General features: G+C 37.9%; 1 protein-coding gene across 2 annotated transcripts in view; it reads left to right on the forward strand.

The window, feature by feature from the left end:
• LOC150080925 (uncharacterized) overlaps nt 1-18991 on the forward strand; it is a 102280-nt gene that overhangs the window by 69805 nt on the left and 13484 nt on the right. For both annotated transcript variants that reach the window (XM_090381464.1, XM_090381465.1), the window contains exon 3: nt 4784-4918. In XM_090381464.1, coding sequence (XP_090237590.1) covers nt 4784-4918 — 135 coding nt within the window. The remainder of the gene's footprint in view (nt 1-4783; nt 4919-18991) is intronic.

The following is an 18991-nucleotide window of genomic DNA, read 5'->3' on the forward strand; positions in this document are numbered from 1 at the left end:
TATTAGTTGACGTTCAGTTCTTACAAAAGTGTACCGGGCATTTGCAGGAGCTTTCATCAAATGATCTTTTAAAATTAAGTCTAGTGACAAATGGGCCTGGAGTACTGGGGTCCATAGTTTAACAGATATTTATTTAAAGTATACCCAGTAAAATAAAATAAAATAAAATATTTCCAGAAGCTTTCGGAACTCGTGTCCCTTTCTCAACTGACAGAATTTTTAAATACATTACAAGCAAACTGTGGCACGTTACTCATTCGTCATTGTTGTAGCACGGACGTGTGCTGCCTTGCGCCAGTGATCATCCATCAATAAAACGGTTGTCTCCAGGATTGGATGTATACGCATGCCTTTCTGGCGATTTAATGCCTTAGGGTTGTTCATTATGTTTAGTGACTCTAGCCATAGGCGGTGGCGAAAGTGTCGCGCGTGGTCCACTATCTCAAAGTCGCGCTTGGGGTCAAGATCGTGGTTGGTAGCCCAAAAATGTTCTGCAAGCGCGGACTGGTCAGTTTCGGCAAGCCGGATTGCTCTGTCGTGTTCCGTGAGGCGATCCTGGAGACGTCTCGATGTCTCACCTACGTAGCAACTGTTACAGGCCCTACAGGTGATACGGTACACTACATTGCTGCGTAAGACAGGTGTGACAGGGGTCTTCACACTGGAGACAAGTGAACGTAGGTTCCTACCTGGTAATTGTACACATTTTATGTTGTAACTTCTCAGGATCTTCGAGATACGTCCTGACACTCCTGGATAGTACGGAATGTAGGCGGATGATATGCCAACAGCGCAAGTTCATAAACTTGAGCATAGAAACTAACTCCTTAAAGACGAACACTCGTTCAGACGACACGACTTCTTTCGTCTTGAATCTAAGTAACAAACAACTGTCCAACGAGCAGCTGAGTGTTTTATCAAACGGTATGAAATTCGCCGTTATACCATCGAAACCTCCCATCACACAGCTCGCTATGGGCATAGAAGCCAGTATTACCAACCTTCCCGAAGAAACTGCCAACGAGATCCGATTCAAGACTGCCGCAGTCCTCCGCAACACTCGAAAAACGTGCTCAAACCTCAACCACCGCCAACGTGCCGCCCTGTCATCTATAAGAAAAGACAACTCCATCGTTGTACTTCCTGCGGATAAAGGGCGCCGGACTGTTGTGCTGGACCGATCAGCCTACCGAGAGAAAGCCTTGGCCCTATTACTCGATCCTAACGTATATGAACCTCTACCTGATCCTCCCGTTAAAGTCTTGAAACGTCTGGAAGCAAATGTTAATAAACTTGTCCACGCATGGCTTAAAGATAAGAAGATCCCGACCGCGACTCACCATCTTCTGCGTGGTACTGGCTGTCAACTACCACAATTCTACGGATTACCAAAGATCCATAAACCGGGTATTCCTCTCAGACCTATAGTGTCTTGCTGCAGTGCCCCAACGTATGAACTGTCCAAACACATCGCGAGCCTCCTCTCGCCTCTTATAGGTAATACATCTCACACCGTTAAAAACAGCAGTGAATTCATTAACACCATTAAGGACATTTCAATCCCTGATAACTCTGTCATGGCATCATTTGACGTGGTTTCTTTATTCACCTCGATTCCCGTCCAACAGGCCGTGCACTGCGCCAGAAGGCTCCTTGAGAGCGACTTAAGCCTCCAATCCAGGACGTCACTATCCACTGATGACATCTGTACCGCCCTCAACCTATGCCTCTCTAGCAGCATCTTCACCTTTGAAGACTCACTCTACAAACAAGTACATGGCACTGCTATGGGTGCCCCTGTCAGTTCCGTAGTAGCTAACATCGCCATGGAAGATCTGGAGAAGCAGATACACCAGAACCCACCTACACCTATTACAACGTGGTGTAGATATGTCGACGATATTTTTACCATAATACCACGTGGTTCTGAAACGGTACTACTAGAATACCTCAACTCTCTATCCAATTTCATCAAGTTTACCGTAGAATCAGAGGTGGACGGTTCGCTCCCGTTTCTGGACGTGCTAGTGCATCGCGTAGGCCCACATCTAGAGACCTCAGTATACCGCAAACCCATGTGGTGCGGTCAATTCACCAACTACGGGTCCGGCCACGCTCCAAGCCATCTCAATAGCACTGCCCGCACCCTGTTCTCCAGGGCCTGGAGCCATTCCAGCACCGACACAATTAGACGTAACGAGATCTCCCGTGTGAAGGCGGACTTAACCAGATGCGGTTATCCATCCCATGTACTAAACAGATGCTTGTTACAGGCACAAGAGCTTACTTCCAACCCAAGACCTCCGAAGCAAGTCGGCATATCATCCGCCTACATTCCGTACTATCCAGGAGTGTCAGGACGTATCTCGAAGATCCTGAGAAGTTACAACATAAAATGTGTACAATTACCAGGTAGGAACCTACGTTCACTTGTCTCCAGTGTGAAGACCCCTGTCACACCTGTCTTACGCAGCAATGTAGTGTACCGTATCACCTGTAGGGCCTGTAACAGTTGCTACGTAGGTGAGACATCGAGACGTCTCCAGGATCGCCTCACGGAACACGACAGAGCAATCCGGCTTGCCGAAACTGACCAGTCCGCGCTTGCAGAACATTTTTGGGCTACCAACCACGATCTTGACCCCAAGCGCGACTTTGAGATAGTGGACCACGCGCGACACTTTCGCCACCGCCTATGGCTAGAGTCACTAAACATAATGAACAACCCTAAGGCATTAAATCGCCAGAAAGGCATGCGTATACATCCAATCCTGGAGACAACCGTTTTATTGATGGATGATCACTGGCGCAAGGCAGCACACGTCCGTGCTACAACAATGACGAATGAGTAACGTGCCACAGTTTGCTTGTAATGTATTTAAAAATTCTGTCAGTTGAGAAAGGGACACGAGTTCCGAAAGCTTCTGGAAATATTTTATTTTATTTTATTTTACTGGGTATACTTTAAATAAATATCTGTTAAAATTAAGTCTCTCGCTTTGATCCGAAATTGAAATAAATCATGTAAATTTCCAGAATCACTCCTTTTTCCCGGTAACAGCAAATCGTGTTGCACAAAATACAGTGGCTAATAAAATAGAACCTAATTTAATTCTATTGAACTCTATAGTTTTTTGTATTGATTTATCAATTTGACAAATTATATCTTTTTCTGGATGTTTGTGGATTGTTATAAAAATCAGTGCATCAATGGCAGCTTCTTTATGCCATTGAGATGACATGTGATTTCTGGCGGCTTGGTTAAAATCTTTATATTTTATAAATGGAATTTTTATAAATGCGTCTTGACAGCCCCGATGTACTTTTAGTACAAACAAAACGCAATATTTGCAAAATGCACCTTTTTGTAGTTTTGAATAACACAACCATGGTGAGTATTCCTCTAACCAAGCAAATCTAAACTGTCTCTTTCCAGAAGAATCTTTTTTGAAATCAAGCAAATCTAAACTGTCTCTTTCGAGAAGAATCTTTTTTGAAATCATAGTCCTTGTTGGGAACATAAGTATTAGAAAGGATTTCAAATTTTAAAGTTAATGTTATAGCAGAAACTCCAACGTAAGAACCAATATCATATTCTAATAAATTATTTGATGAAATTGACTCGACAGAGTCATTTTGAATCGATGTTCCAGGAATCGGATCAACTTGTGCATCCGAAGGCATACATTTTTCCTGCTCAATTTCTATTTTACATCTTTTTGCATTTTTTTCTTGGGAAGAAAAATAATTTCTTATATCCATTCTGAAAGAGGGGAAAGACAAATAAGAAAATGTTTTTTTAGAATAAAACTATGAATACATTTTACATCGATTTTAATGATCATTATTTCTTGGGAAAAAAAAGTATACGGAATTAATACAGTTTTTAGCACAATTTCATATATAAAAAAATTGACTGGCATATTTAATTAAAAATCAACTAATTAATTAATCCCTAAATTAAATTATTTCAGTTTAAAATTGAAAAAAAATCAAACTAACAAGTAAAATAATATTAAATTACATACACTTTTAAAAATGTATTTTCCTTTTTAAATTTGTTTCACTATAAATTTACAATTCACAATTCACTCAGTGACTCACTAGACACAGAGGGAAAACAAACTGGTTGCTGTTCACAACAGTAATGAGCATTTTTTTCACAAATCAGAAAAAAATAAACCAAAAACAGGAACACATGTTTTATTGTTTCAATAAACCAAAAACAGAAACACGTGTTTTATTGCTGCAATAGATGAAACACGTGTTCTATGGTTACCCCGGCGAGGGTCGAAACCGGCCAACCCCTAATTAAATTTTAAGGCAGAAAAAGCGTCCCATGGTTGACGGTGTAAGGTTACATATCGCAGTCGCTTTTATGTTTATAATTTGTGGAATTTTTTAACTCGATCCGGGGGGGGGGGGCGCAAGTGCCCCGTTTGCCCCTCTCTGCGGATGCCCATGTGCCCTGTTTGCCCCTCTCTGCGGATGCCCATGGCTGGAACAGACTTCCATCTGTTGTTGTGGAAGTTGATAGCTTAAATAAATTTAAGGCCGAACTACACAAACATTTGGAGTGACCGGATGGGTAAAATGGGAAGGGATTTTTTTTTTGGCTGATACTGTATAAGCTTGCTTTCTTGAATCATATGCCTCAACTAATGCTAATGCTAATATTAAGTTAATAATTTAAGTTTTGTGATTGAATATAAAAATTATACCTCTTCAGAAATCACTATTTAGATACTTATAGATACTTATATTATTGGTAATATATTTATAGGATGCAGTATCCAACTGTCTTCTTGCAGTTTTTTTTATCACATCATCTTCTCTGTTGCTTCATGCTGAGCACTATTATCAAAGGCATCAACCCTTAGTATCTGACTGGACACGCGTACAAGTATCTCTTTCAGCTGTAAGTAATATTTAGTATTTCATATTTTTTTTATTATGCTTTTATAGCTGTAGACAGTAAGTGGTTAATTTTGACTTGAGCCACATTTATAAGGAGTTACTATGATGAATAATTTTTTAATTAGCATACCAAATTACATCTAAGGAAAATAAAATCATACTCTTCAAATCATTTACATAGCCACTAAATATTTCAACAGATAAACACATGCATTTCACTGTCACTTCTTTAATTTAGTCTTAATTTCAGAAACAGAGCATTTGGAATTATATGACAGGCCAGTGTCAGTATTATACAATTTATTCATCTTAATACCTAAAAAATTAAATTTTGGTTACTCTGCATGCCTTAATCCACAGCGCTGGATTGTTGTAAAGTAAAACAGTAAATACCACTCTGTTAGTTACCATATTGGTAAGAGTCATCAATACCTGCCATTAGTTTGCAGATCACATCATTGGTGTTAAGCAACCACCGGTGGCTGACTGGAATATATTGAAGTTGTGATATCAGTGAAGTGTGAGAATCAGTTTTTGGTTGTTTGGTTTTTAACTTGATCCATTTAAACAGCCAATATTCAAAACCTAAAATTTGCAAGATGGTAAATTTACTTGCAATAGCCTATTTGAGCAGCATAAGTAAGATTGGAAATTAGTATTAGTAGTGACAAATGATGCAAGAAAGCACAGCATTTGGATTATGCTCTATAAGCACAATCAAAATGCTGTGCAATCCAAACTTATAAAATTGAAAAAAAATCAAACTAACAAGTAAAATAATATTAAATTACATACACTTTTAAAAATGTATTTTCCTTTTTAAATTTGTTTCACTATAAATTTACAATTCACAATTCACTCAGTGACTCACTAGACACAGAGGGAAAACAAACTGGTTGCTGTTCACAACAGTAATGAGCATTTTTTTCACAAATCAGAAAAAAATAAACCAAAAACAGGAACACATTATCCAAAAAAAACCAAAAAAAAAACCAGCACATCCTATATTACTTGTCCATTCCCTCCAACAGTTTCTCTAGTTAAATTTATTCAACTACCTACTTCTACAACCCTTTTTTACCATTGCCTTATACATTAAGATAGTCTCCTTTTATCCCTGCTAACAAAATTTCTGTATAACGTTGACAAAAGCCCATGAGCAGCCTTGGCAGCCTGTCTGCGTTGATCAAAAAACATCATATCTCGGTGCACACAATTACCCTCAGATCCTTTTCATTTTCCACTACCCCGAGTGTAGTACCACATGGTACATTACTCTGGGATTACTGCTACCTATATGCAGTACCTTGCATTTGTCAATGTTTATCTTTGGTTTCCATTTCTCAGCCCATCTACCTAATTTTTCTATACCTTGTTGCATCAGCATACTTTCATTACTGTCATTGACCCACTTTGCCAACCTTTGTATCATCTGTAAACTTGGAAATTAAGCCCTCATCAATATCATTAAGAAATACAGAAACTAAAATGGACCAAGCACTGAACTCTTTGAGTTTCCACTAATAACATTAGTCCACAAAGATCAGTGCCCATTGACAAACAGTATGTCTTCCCCCACTCAACAATCCCTTTATCCATAGCAGTAACATTCCTTAATGCCACACTGCTCCAATAGCCAGCAGTATTTTATGTGCAACAGTATTTAAAACTTTCCTGAAATCCAATTATATGATATCAGAATTATTTCTTGCATCCAATACCTTTGTGGCTCCATAGTATCCAGTCAAATTGGTCAGACAAGATCTCCTCTTAACAAGCTCATTCAGTGACAGAAGTATAACTGCACTCCTGTCTAGGTGGTCCTGCATTACTTCTTTGACTCCATTATTTTCCCTGTAACAGAAGTTAAGCTAACAGGTGTGTAATTAGTCTCAGTACCCTTTCATCAACATTAACATTTGGGATATATTCGCACATTTCCAGTCCACAGGGACCTCTACTGAAACCAAACATGTTCTCATAATTTTGGCTAAGTTTTGCTGTTTCCTTTAATATAATTGGATAGATCCCACCACCCCAAGTACCTATTTTATGTTTAATTTCAGTAATTTTTCTTCCACTTTCTTCTCAGTTATCACAAAATCATTTATCATTTAGCTCCCTGTTAGATTTTTATAAACTTCTGGCATTACCCCTCACTAAAGAATTCCATATTTGTGAATGTGTATGCAAAATACCAAATACAGCTTGTCAGCAACCTGCGCAGGATCAACAGTTAAACTATCGATATCAAATGGGCCAGTGCAATTCAAACCTTTCCTTCTACTGTTAATGGCAGGGTTGTTAATGACAGTGTGCTACTGCAGCAGGATCTAGAACATTTGGGCAGATGGGCTGAGGAGTGGCAACTGAAGTTTGACATTGACAAATGCAAAGTACTACACATTACTACAAAGTACTCTCACACTAGTAAGACTTTTGTGGATTTATTGGATGATTGTTTTCTGCAGCAGCATGTTCGAGAGGCAACCAGAGAGGGTAATACTCTTGATCTGGTTATCAGCAGTGATCATTCGTGAATTAAGAATTTGCAGATAAAGGAACCACTAGGTGGCACTGATCACAGTGTACTGATGTGGGATTTACTTAAAGATATAATTACCATCAGGGGTAAAGGAAAGGGTTTTTGCTTCCGTAAAGGTGACTACAGTGGTCTCAGACAGTTCTTAAATTCTGTACAGTGGGATCAAATGATGATGTTACCAACAGCAAATTCTAAGTGGGAAGCATTCAAGGAATTAATCGTGAAAGCTACTAAAAGTTTCATATCTATTAAGAAATATTGTTCAAGATTTGGGCCTAAATGGTTGTCAAATGAACTAATGAGACTCGTGGCAGAGAACAAAAATGCATGGGATGCATATAAATTATCAGACGACACAGAAGCCTATGGCAGATATAAGCTAGTCTGTAACCAAGTCACAAAGGGGGTAGTAGTAGTAGTGGCATGTGATGCAAGAAAGCATGTGTATGAGCTTATGCAGCATCAGCCAAAAAAAAAAAAATCACACCATTCCCTCCAAATGCCTGTCCGGTTCCTCCTTAAATTTATTCAACCTATCAACTTCCACAACGACAGATGGAAGTTTGTTCCAGCAATTAACCACCCGCTGGCTAAAGGCAAATTTCCGCACATCTCTTCTACTCTGTCTTTTCTTAATTTGAATTTATGCCCCCTTAGGTTCATAATCTGAACAAGTGGAAGGATCCCATCAGAATTCAGCGTGCTCAAACCCATTCAAGGCCTTATACACCTCAATCAGATCACCGCGCAGGTGCCTAGTCTCCAGCCACTGCAATTTGCAGAACTTAAGCCTCTTTTGGTAAGAGGATCCCTTCATTCCCCTCACCAATCTTGTTGCCCTTCTCTGTACATCAAGAAAATCTACATCCTTCCTAAAATGAGGCCTCCAGACCTGTATGCAGTACTCAAGGCGTGGCCTGACCATTGCCTTATACAGAGGGATAATCACCTCCTTTTCCCTGCTAACAAAATTCCTATATATCGTTGACAAAACCCCATGACCTTCCCTGGCAGCCTGTCTGCATTGCTCAGAAAACTTCATATCTGCCTGTGCAATTACTCCCAGGTCTTTTTCATTTTCTACCACCTTAAGTATAGTACCACACAGTTAGTACGTTTCTCTGGGGTTACTTCTACCCATATGCAGTACTTTGCATTTGTCAAGGTTAAACTTCAGTTGCCACTTCTTAGCCCATCTGTCCAAATTATCTATATCCTGTTGCAGTAGCACACTGCCATTACTGTCATTAACAACCCTGCCAACCTTTGTATCATCTGCAAACTTCGACGTTAAGCCTGATATACCTTCATCAATATCATTGATAAATATACAAAACAATAGTGGACCCAACACCGAACCCTGCGGGACTCCACCAATAACATTAGTTCACAAAAAGCAGCACCCATTGATTACCACCCTCTGTTTTCTCCCACTTAACCATCCTTTTATCTATTGTAGCAATTTACCCTTAATACCATTCTGCTCCAATTTGTACAATAGTCTTCCATGCGCAACAGTGTCAAAAGCTTTCCTGAAATCCAAATATAGGATATCAAAATTATTTTTTGCATCCAGTTCCTTTGTAACCACATCATAATATCCTATCAAATTTGTCAGACAAGACTTTCCCTTAACAAACCCATGCTGTTTCTGAATTATTGCTGCAGTCTTGTCTAGATGATCCTGCAATGCATCTTTAACCAGTGACTCCATTATTTTACCCGGAACAGAAGTTAAACTAACAGGTCTGTAATTACTCGTGTCACCCTTCGATCCCCCTTTGTGAATTGGGGATACATTTGCACACACAATATAATTATGGCTAAGTTTTTGCTTAGTTGCTTTGCCACATCCTTTAATATAACTGGATAGATCCCATCCACCCCAGGTGCTTTTCTTATGTTTAACTTCAACAATTTCTCCTCCACTTTGCTCTCAGTTATTACAAAATCATTAGGTATCCTGCTACAATTTGATAACCTTCTTCCATTTCCAAATCTTAATAACTCCTTGCGTGTGAATGTAGATGCAAAATACTCATTCAGTTTGTTTGCTATCTGGGCAGGATCATCAACAGTCGATCCATCGATTTCAAGTGGACCAATCAGATTCATCCCCTTCCTTTTAGAGTTTATGTAAGAAAAGAAATCCTTGTTGTTTTTCTTAGCATCTTTTGCCAAGGATTTCTCGTAATCTGCCTTCGCCTGCCTAACCTCCTTTGTGACCTGATTACAGACTAGCTTATATCTGCCATAGGCTTCTGAGTCACTTGATAATTTATATTAGGTTAGGTTAGGCGAAGGCAGATTACTAGAAATCTTTGGCAAAGGATGCTAAGAAAAACAGCAAGGATTTCTTTACTCATGCAAATTCTAAAAAGAAGGGGATGAATCAGATTGGTCCACTTGATATCGATGGTTCAACTGTTGATGATCCTACTCAGATAGCAAACAAACTGAATGAGTATTTTGCATCTACAATTCACACATGACGAGTTATTAAGGATTGAAAATGCCAGAAGGTTATCAAATTGTAGCAGGGTGCTTAATGATTTTGTAATAACTGAGAGCAAAGTGGAGGAGAAATTGTTGAAGATAAACACAAGAAAGGCACCTGGGGTGGATGGGATTTATCCAGTTATATTGAAGGAGGCAGCAAAGGAAGTAAGCAAACCCCTAGCCATAATTATGAGAGCATCCTTGGACTCAGGAGAGGTCCCTGCGGACTGCAGATGTGCAAATGTATCCCCAATTCACAAGGGGGGGGGATCGAAGGGTGACACGAGTAATTACAGATCAGTTAGTTTAAATTCTGTTCCGTGTAAAATAATGGAGTCACTGGTTAAAGTTGCATTGCAGGATCATCTAGACAAGACCGCAGCAATTATTCAGACACAGCATGGATTTGTTAAGGGAAAGTCTTGTCTGACAAATTTGATTGGATATTGTGATGTGGTTGCAAAGGAACTAAATGCCAAAAATAATATTGATATCATATACTTGGATTCCAGGAAAGCTTTTGACACTGTTGCACATGGAAGACTGCTGTATAAATTGGAGAAGTATGGTATTAAGGATAAGTTGCTACAATGGATAAAGGGATGGTTGAGTGGGACGACAGAGAGTGGTAATCAATTGACACTGTTCTTCGTGGAAAAATGTTATTAGTGGAGTTCCCCAGGGTTCAGTGTTGGGCTCATTGTTGTTTTGCATATTTATTAATGATATTGATGGAGGTATATCAGGTTTAATGTCCAACTGGATCTAGATAAGTTGGGAAAATGGGCTGAGAAGTGGCAACTGAAGTTTAATATTGACAAATGCAAAGTACTTTATATGGGTAGCAATAACCCAAGAGAAATGTATCAACTGTGTGGTACTACACTCTGGAAAGTGAAAAGACCTGCAGGTAATTGTACAGTCAAATATGAAGTTCGCTGAGCAGTGCAGACGGGCTGCCAGGGCAGGTCACGGTGTCTTGTCCATGATATATAGAAATTTTGCTAGCAAAGACAGGGAGGTGATTATCCCATTATACAAGGCAATGGTCAGGCCAGTACTGTGTACAGGTCTGGAGGCCTCATTTTAGGAAGGATGTAGAGATGCTAGAACGAGTACAAAGAAGGGCAACAAGATTGGCGCTCTTACCAAGGGGTGCAATGTGGTGCTCTTACCAAGAAAGGTTTAAGTTCTGCAAATTGCAGTGCCTGGAGACTTTTAATGCAATGATGATAAATAAAAAAAATTGCTATCATTACTTTGTCTATACTTGGATCTCTGCATTGAAATTTACACAGAAATCAGAGAACCAGTGAAATTTAAACCTTCAGTGATTTTCTTGCCCGTTAGTTATTTACCATGATTTTAAAATACCAGTATGCCATTGAAATAAATGATTTTGAAAATCATCCACGTCAGCTATGGGCTTCTTGTATATATATTTTTTCAAGATAAATAGAATGATGGGCCCAGTGTGTCCTTGGTTTTTTGATGCCTCTGCACAAATTATTCATATACTTGAACAGGCTAGTAATACCAGGAAGCAAAACACACACACACACACACACACACACACACACACACACACACACACACACACACACACACACACACACACACACACACACACACACAATTTTTTTTCACTTTTTACTCTTATTGGACATTTTAACATGACTGATGAAATAAAATAATATAAAGCTATTTAAATACAATAGAAATATGATCTACTGTTGATATTCTGGCTTATGTTACCCATTTATGGACTAATTCAATGGAAAGGTTTTGTGAAACACAAGTAGTTGCTCTTGACATCTCAAAGGCTTTCGATCGTGTTTGGCATAAATTTCTTCTAAACAAGCTTCCATCTTATGGTTTGCCAACTGTTTTTAGTAATTGGTTATCCAGGTTTCTCTCTGATCGCTCACTGAGGGTGATGGTAGATGGCTCTCTGTCTTCTAACTTCTCCACTAATGCCGGTGTCCCCCAAGGTTCAGTTCTTCCCCCCCCCCCAGGTGTCTACGTAGCCAGGTGTTCAGGAGCAGTAGTGCGTAGCACACGCTTCTTGATTAGACCGGGGTTCGAACCCCGGTCTAATCAAGTCACCAAATCTTTGTGAAAAGTCGTCATCCAAAGCGTTGATAATTTCACAATATTTTTCAAATTTATTTTCTGGAATCTTCAGCAACTTCAAGTTTTAATTGAAATCCATTCAAACTTTTTACCATATCATGGGTGTATAAATTTTTCCCTTGTAACACAGTGTTGAAAGTATTTAAGTGTGTCACGATGTCCAGAGTAAACGCAAAATCACAAATCCAGTTATTATCAGTTAATTCGGGAAAGTCCATAATATTTTTCAGTTTTAAAAATAGAATGATGTCATCTTTAAGATCCTATACTCGCCGAAGAACTTTTCCTAAGCTAAGCCATCGAATTTGGCTATGATAAGGAATATCTGTGTATTTGGATTCAATATCTTGAAGAAAATTAATGAATTGTCTCTGTTTCAGGCCCCTCGATTAAATTTACTAGTTTAATAATACAAGATGTGACATGTTCAACTTTTAACACATTTTTACATAATACTTGTTGATTTATAATACAATGAATTGTAATTAAATTATAATCAGGATAATTTTCACAAATTTTATCCTTAATTTTCTTTAACGCTCCAACATTTTTACCTGTCAAACTTGGTGCTCTGTCAGTTGTTACGCTTACCATTTTGTTCCATTGTAAATTATATGCATTTTTCAAATATATCAGTTCCCGTTGTTTGGTCTTTAAGAGATTCCATTGAAAGAAGCTCTTCAATAATTTCAAAATTAGAGGTACATCCATGTATGAAAATTAATAACTGCGCAGTATTCTTTTGGTCGTTACTTTCGTCAAGAGCTATAGAGTACCATGTTATGGATTCTAATACTGATAATAATTGCTAATTCAAATTTGTATCGATACATTCAATTCTTCTTACTACGGTTCCCCGAGATAAACTTATATTCTCAAATTGGTGTTTAATGTCAGGACATATAATTTCACAAGCTTCAGTCATACATTCTTTAATATAGTCTCCATCAGAAAAACGCTAATTGCTTTTTTGCAATTATATGAGAAATAATAAAACTTCCTCTACAGTAGCTTCTTGTTCCTTAGTTAGCCGCGTAAACAGATTTTGTTGTCTAGATAAATTTTGAATCAATCCATCAGCAGTTTTCTTTCTCGCTTCCGGAGTTAAATTGGCACCATATTCGAATGTTTAGTAGTTGAAATGTCTTTTAATATTGTACTCTTTCAACACTGAGACACTCTCCTGGCAGATGAGACAAATAGTCTTGTTATTTATGTTAGCGAAAAAATATTTTGTGTTCCGCTCTTCGTTGAAGACACGATCTCTTGTTGAATTTTTTTTTTTTTATTCATTTTTAAAAGGGCGTAAATATTATTTTTATCGCTACTGGCACCAAGATGATAATCGAAGATAACGCAAAAAAAACTAACTGCGGGATGACCGTCAGAGAAAACAGATTGGAACTGCAGCCGGTCAGCAGTCCTATTCTATTACTCCGCCACCACAGCAAAGCCGTTGTCGTCATCACCGGTTGTCTGTTACCGTAGTTTCTCGCGTTAGTTTATAATCGCAAATTATACCGTTATAAAAGCGCCCGTTGGCTCGCTCCGGTTCGCGCACAATTTCAAATTCTATTTCAATTTGAACAATACCGAGATGATAAAACAATTTAGAAGTTGACAAATTCTATAATGTATTACATATACAGATTTATTTTTCAAAAAGGCATCGCAAAAGGCATAAAATAAGTAAACTTTTTTAAAAAATACAATTAAAGCCCGCGGGCCACACAAAAAATTACAGCGGGCTGCATGCAGCCCGTGGGCCATAGTGTGCCCGGGCCTGCTTTAAGGCATTTTTGACTTCTATAAAATTTGACTTATATAGCGTTCTGTGGAACGCAACCCTTATGCACATGGAAGACTGCTGTACAAATTGGAGTGGCTTTAAAAGCAAATTGCTGCTATGGATAAAGGGGTGGGAGAAGACAGAGAGTAGTAATCAATGGACATTGCTTGGGGTCCATTTGTTTCTGTAATTATTAATGATATTGATGAAGTTATATCAGGCTTAATGTCCAAGTTTGCAGATGATACGAAGGTTGTTAATGACACTAATGAGAGTACACTACTGCAACAGGATCTAGAAAAGTTGAGCAGATGGGCTGAGAGGTGGCAACGGAAGTTTAACATTGACAAATGTAGCTTACTGCATATGGGTAGCAGTAACCCCAGAGTAACCTCTCAACTGTGTGGTACTACACTCAGGGTGGTAGAGAATGAAAAAGACCTGGGGGTAATTGTGCAGTCAGATATGAAATTATGGTGATATTTATGAAGGTATATCTGGCTTGTCCAAGTTTGGTTGGGTTGTTAAGGACAGTAACGACAGTACACTACTGCAACAGGATCTAAAAAATTTAGGAAGGTGGACTGAGAAGTGGCAACCGAAGTTTGAGAAATTCAAATAATGCACGTGGGTAGCAGTAACCCCAGAGTAAATACCAACTGTGCAGTACTACACTCAGAGTAGTGGAGAATGAAAAATACCTGAGGACAATTGTGCAATCAGATATGAAGTTTTCTCTGCAGTGCAGGCAGGCTCTCAGAGCATCTCATGGGGTCTTATCAGTGATAAACAGGAATTTGCTAGCAGGGATAGGAAATGATTATCCATTTTTATAAGGCAGTGGTCAAGTCACATCTTGAGTACTGCATTCAGGTCTGGCGGTCTCATTTTAAGAAGGATGTAGAGCTGCTGGAACAAGTACAGAGAAGAGCAATGAGATTAATTAGGAGAACAAAGAGTTGCTCTTACCAAGAAAGGCTTTCTGCAAATTGCAGCACCTGTGAAGTGATCTGATTGAGGTATATAAGGCCATTCATGGTTTGGGGATGCTCAATGCTGATGGGATTCTTCCTCTTGCTCAGATTACACACCTCAGGGAGCATAAATTCAAATTGAGGAAAGACAGTTGTAGAATAGATGTGTAGAGATTTGCATTTAGCCAGCTGATGGTTGATTGCTGGAACAAATTTCCATCCATAGTTGTGGAAGTTGATGGCTTAAATAAATTCAGGGAAGAACTAGACAAATGTTTGGAGCGAACGGATGGGTGAAATGAGAGTTTTTTTTTTTTTTTTTTTTTTTGCTTGATGATGTATAAGCTTGCTTTCTCGCATCATATGTCTCTGCTAATGCTTTTGGTAAGAAAATAAGAAATTTATAATGTTTTAAAGAACTCCGGATTTCAACATTTAAATAAAATAGATGACTTTTTTTTAATGAAAATGAATAGCAGAGACCATTTCGTGTAGAGGCTTTCAAGACTCACAGTGTTAAAATTTAGTTATCACTTCCATTGATGTTGAAAGATCCTTGTATGCTTTTAAAATGATCATGGATGATGATTTACGATGGACCACATTGAAAAATATATTGTTTACTGTAAATAGGGTGATTGCATGTCAAGCTGCCTGATTTTGAAGATGGTCTCTGCTTGACCATCTCCAGTTTTGCTGAAATTTGGTGTAGATGTTTAAACAGGTTTCCAAAGAAGCTGTGCAAAAATTCAATTCAAAATGTAGTATGCTTGAGGCACTAGCACCTTTTTTGTGGAGGTCATTTGTGTTACGAGGAGCAAATCACAAAAAATTTTCAAAGTTTTAAGTGTTATTGTCGCACAACATTGAGAGGTAGTGCTCTCAAACTTGGTATAGATAACTTTTGGCAGAGAATGCAAAACTTGTGGCGTCCAGGCTCAAAATCCTTCACATTTTTTACAATGCGGTCTAAAACTGGCACCAAAAATTTGTTGCAACAAATTTAAGCAAGATTTTTGAAAGTCATATCTTTGAAATAAAAACCTTTGGTACCTTCTTTGAGCATTCCATTTAACATCTGCATGAATTCAACCTAACTAAATATGAGCTCTTATACTTGTTTTCTGGCTGAGATATTTTCTTTCAAAGATACTCAAAATTTGACCTATCTTTAGGGGCAAATATCTTAATGTGGGACACCTTCAATTCTCTCCTTTTTGCCACCATTGGAAAGAGCAGGTTTTAAGCAACAAGTATTATGGTTTTTCAGTTTTCTGTCTTGCTACTTAAGGCCTTAAACATTTTATATTTTCCACATAATATTTGTATACTTATTTAATGGTGAAGTTTCACATCTCAATAAGGACACAACTATTGCATTTACAAGTGAAGTTTTCTGCAATTACTCTGCCCTTTGGTTTAAGGAGAAAGGATATATTGCCAATGCACAAAAAGATCTGTATTTTTTACAATGGGGGGGATGCAAATGGCAAGAAAAGAAATTGCATGGATTTCTTTAGTGCAAGTTCCCAAGCCTGAAAAGTGGTCTTTATTCAGGATTACAAGCATAAAGATGATGTTCTATTGGTTTCTAAGCTTTAAAGAAATTATAACTGGATTTCTCCAGTTATAATTTAAAGTTAAAACACAATGCAATTTGAAATAAGCAAGTGAGTGTGAAGATATTAAATCACTACTTCGTAATGGACTGGAATTTTTCATTGATGGTTGATATTAATACTTCAGGCAAGCTATATTGTCGTCCCATTGTTGTTGTTTTCGGAGTTGGAAGATTGGCAATAATTTGTTGTTCAGGAATCCAGCAGACCTGTTGTCTAGCAGGCCAGTGAAATGAGCGAGCTGCTCCATGAGGATGCATGAAATTTACCAGTACATTTTCTTCAAATGAAATTTCGCAAATATTTCCAATCCACCAGTTATTTTTATAAATACAGGCAATGTATTGGCCAGGTTGTAAATTAACAATTGGCACATATTGAATATTGGTTTCACTAGTCTGATCTACATGAGCTACAAATGATGATGGTGTGTCATTTGATACTCTGCAAACATGAATCTATCTAGGAATGAAATGATGATTTTCTCTTGTTACAGCAATAGTATGACCGTCTATGAATCTTTTCTCTTGAAATTGCCCTACTTGTGAAATTTCCTCTTTAGAAACAAAACAATTTTATTCCTGTCATATGTTTGTCACAAAATTCAAACATGTTTCTTGGTGTCAGGATTGGGTTTTCAATTGGGCATTGCAGACTTGCACGTGCTGCCAATCATTTTATTGTTCCACCAATTCCATCACATGGTGACTTGCCATGGCTAGTGCCAAAAAAATTCCATTCAGCACTGATATCAAAATCCTTCTGATGATGACACAAGTTAATAAAATTCTTGAAATTCTTGTATTGAGCTGTAGAACCATCACTGAAGTAGTAAATGTGCCTGATTTCTGTCATGAAACTCTTCAAATATTCAATTAAGTTGGTTAGAAAAACATGCACTGCAATTGTGTCATGTCGAAGGCAGTCACTGATTATGCAGAAACTTATATTCTGAAGTTCAACATCCTTGTAATAAATGACAAATTAATGCAATGTAGCCTGGCTGTTCTCCTAGTGTGTAACCCTTGAACAGCATCTTGCACAACAAATGAATAATTTTTTGCAAAATCCATCAAGATGACCAATTCTCCTGTCATTAGGCTTTGGCTTTTCTTTGTTGACTTCAAATGGTAGCTTTGATGTTTAGCAATGCAGTGGTGACAGGAAAGGTTAAATGTCTTTGTATTCAACTCTTCAATAAAATCTTTTGTTGTTAATTGCTTTATGTGCAGTATCTTTGTCAGTGTGTATCCATTGCTTGAATTTAATAATATCTTCTGGTTCATTGTTTTCAAAAATATTCTCTAGAAACTTTTTGAATTCATCTATTCCTGGAAATTTTTTACACCGATGAAGCATACAATCTTTTGACTCCAAATCCATTTACACCGATGAAGCATACAATCTTTTGACTCCAAATCACAGACTGTTTTACCAATGAGAACCTTGTAATCACATTCAACAGGACTTGCTGCTAGCATTAACTTGACATTTTGATGGATTGTGCATGCACATACAGAATGTGTTCCTGGTGCATCAACTGTGACACACCACTTTTGGTCGAAGTTCGCAAAATTTAGAAAATCCACTGTCAGATCCATTTCTATCTCAATAAGTTATAAACATTTCCCTCAAGTTGCTGAGTAGTAGTCAAATTTGCATTTCTATTCATCTGCATTTCTAATGGAAATGTAATCTTTCTTTCCGGGGCATATATGACTAAATTCATCATCTCCAAAAAATTTCATCACCTTTTGCTTTACTTGCTCAGAAACTTTTTTTTCCTTGCTTTTTTACAGGTATGGCCATGAATGCTTCTTCTGCTTTAAGTTTTCTAGCTTTCTTGACCATTCTTTCTGAGACAATAAACTCTTCCCTTGTTTTCTTTATGGACCAACCAACTGGAGCTAGTATTAATATTTGAAGTATTTCTGAATGACTTGATACCGTAAACTTTTCTTTCAATTCTTTCAGCAGCTCATTGTGATCTAAGCCATTTTCAGACTGATGACTTTCACTTGGCTCCATGATGTTGTTTGGATCCAAGCCACCAATAGATGCAATTTTACTGGCAATTACATCTTGTACTTGACTTGCTTTCCTTTTGGCATAGCCTTGTGAGTCTCTCTCTTAGCCATTCGCTGAAATTTCAGAAGAGAAATACCAATAGCCATCAAACTTGTGTTCAAGCTTTCAGTCACGTGCATTTTGTCATCATGGTCTGATCCAGATGAAGTTGATGTTCCTGTTGCTGCTTTTTGGCATGAGGGGCACAGCTTCTGGCTTTTTTTATGTCTACCTTTGTTAGGTCTTTAAGGTATTCTGCCATTGACAAATCAATTGGTTGTAAACTTTTTTTTCACCATATGATTTTTCTTCTGGAAAGGATTGCAACATGAACGCTGCAAAAATTCAAATTTTGTCAAAAGATGATGTAGACAAATTGTGTCTTCTTCACCCAGTTTTAATCCACAACGTCGACCTATCAGCTGTTGTTCTTCAAATTCTTTAAATA

Source organism: Mastigoproctus giganteus, chromosome 9 (assembly GCF_048544385.1).
Source record: "Mastigoproctus giganteus isolate SK-2022 chromosome 9, ASM4854438v1, whole genome shotgun sequence".
NCBI classification, from domain to species: Eukaryota; Metazoa; Arthropoda; class Arachnida; order Uropygi; family Thelyphonidae; genus Mastigoproctus; species Mastigoproctus giganteus.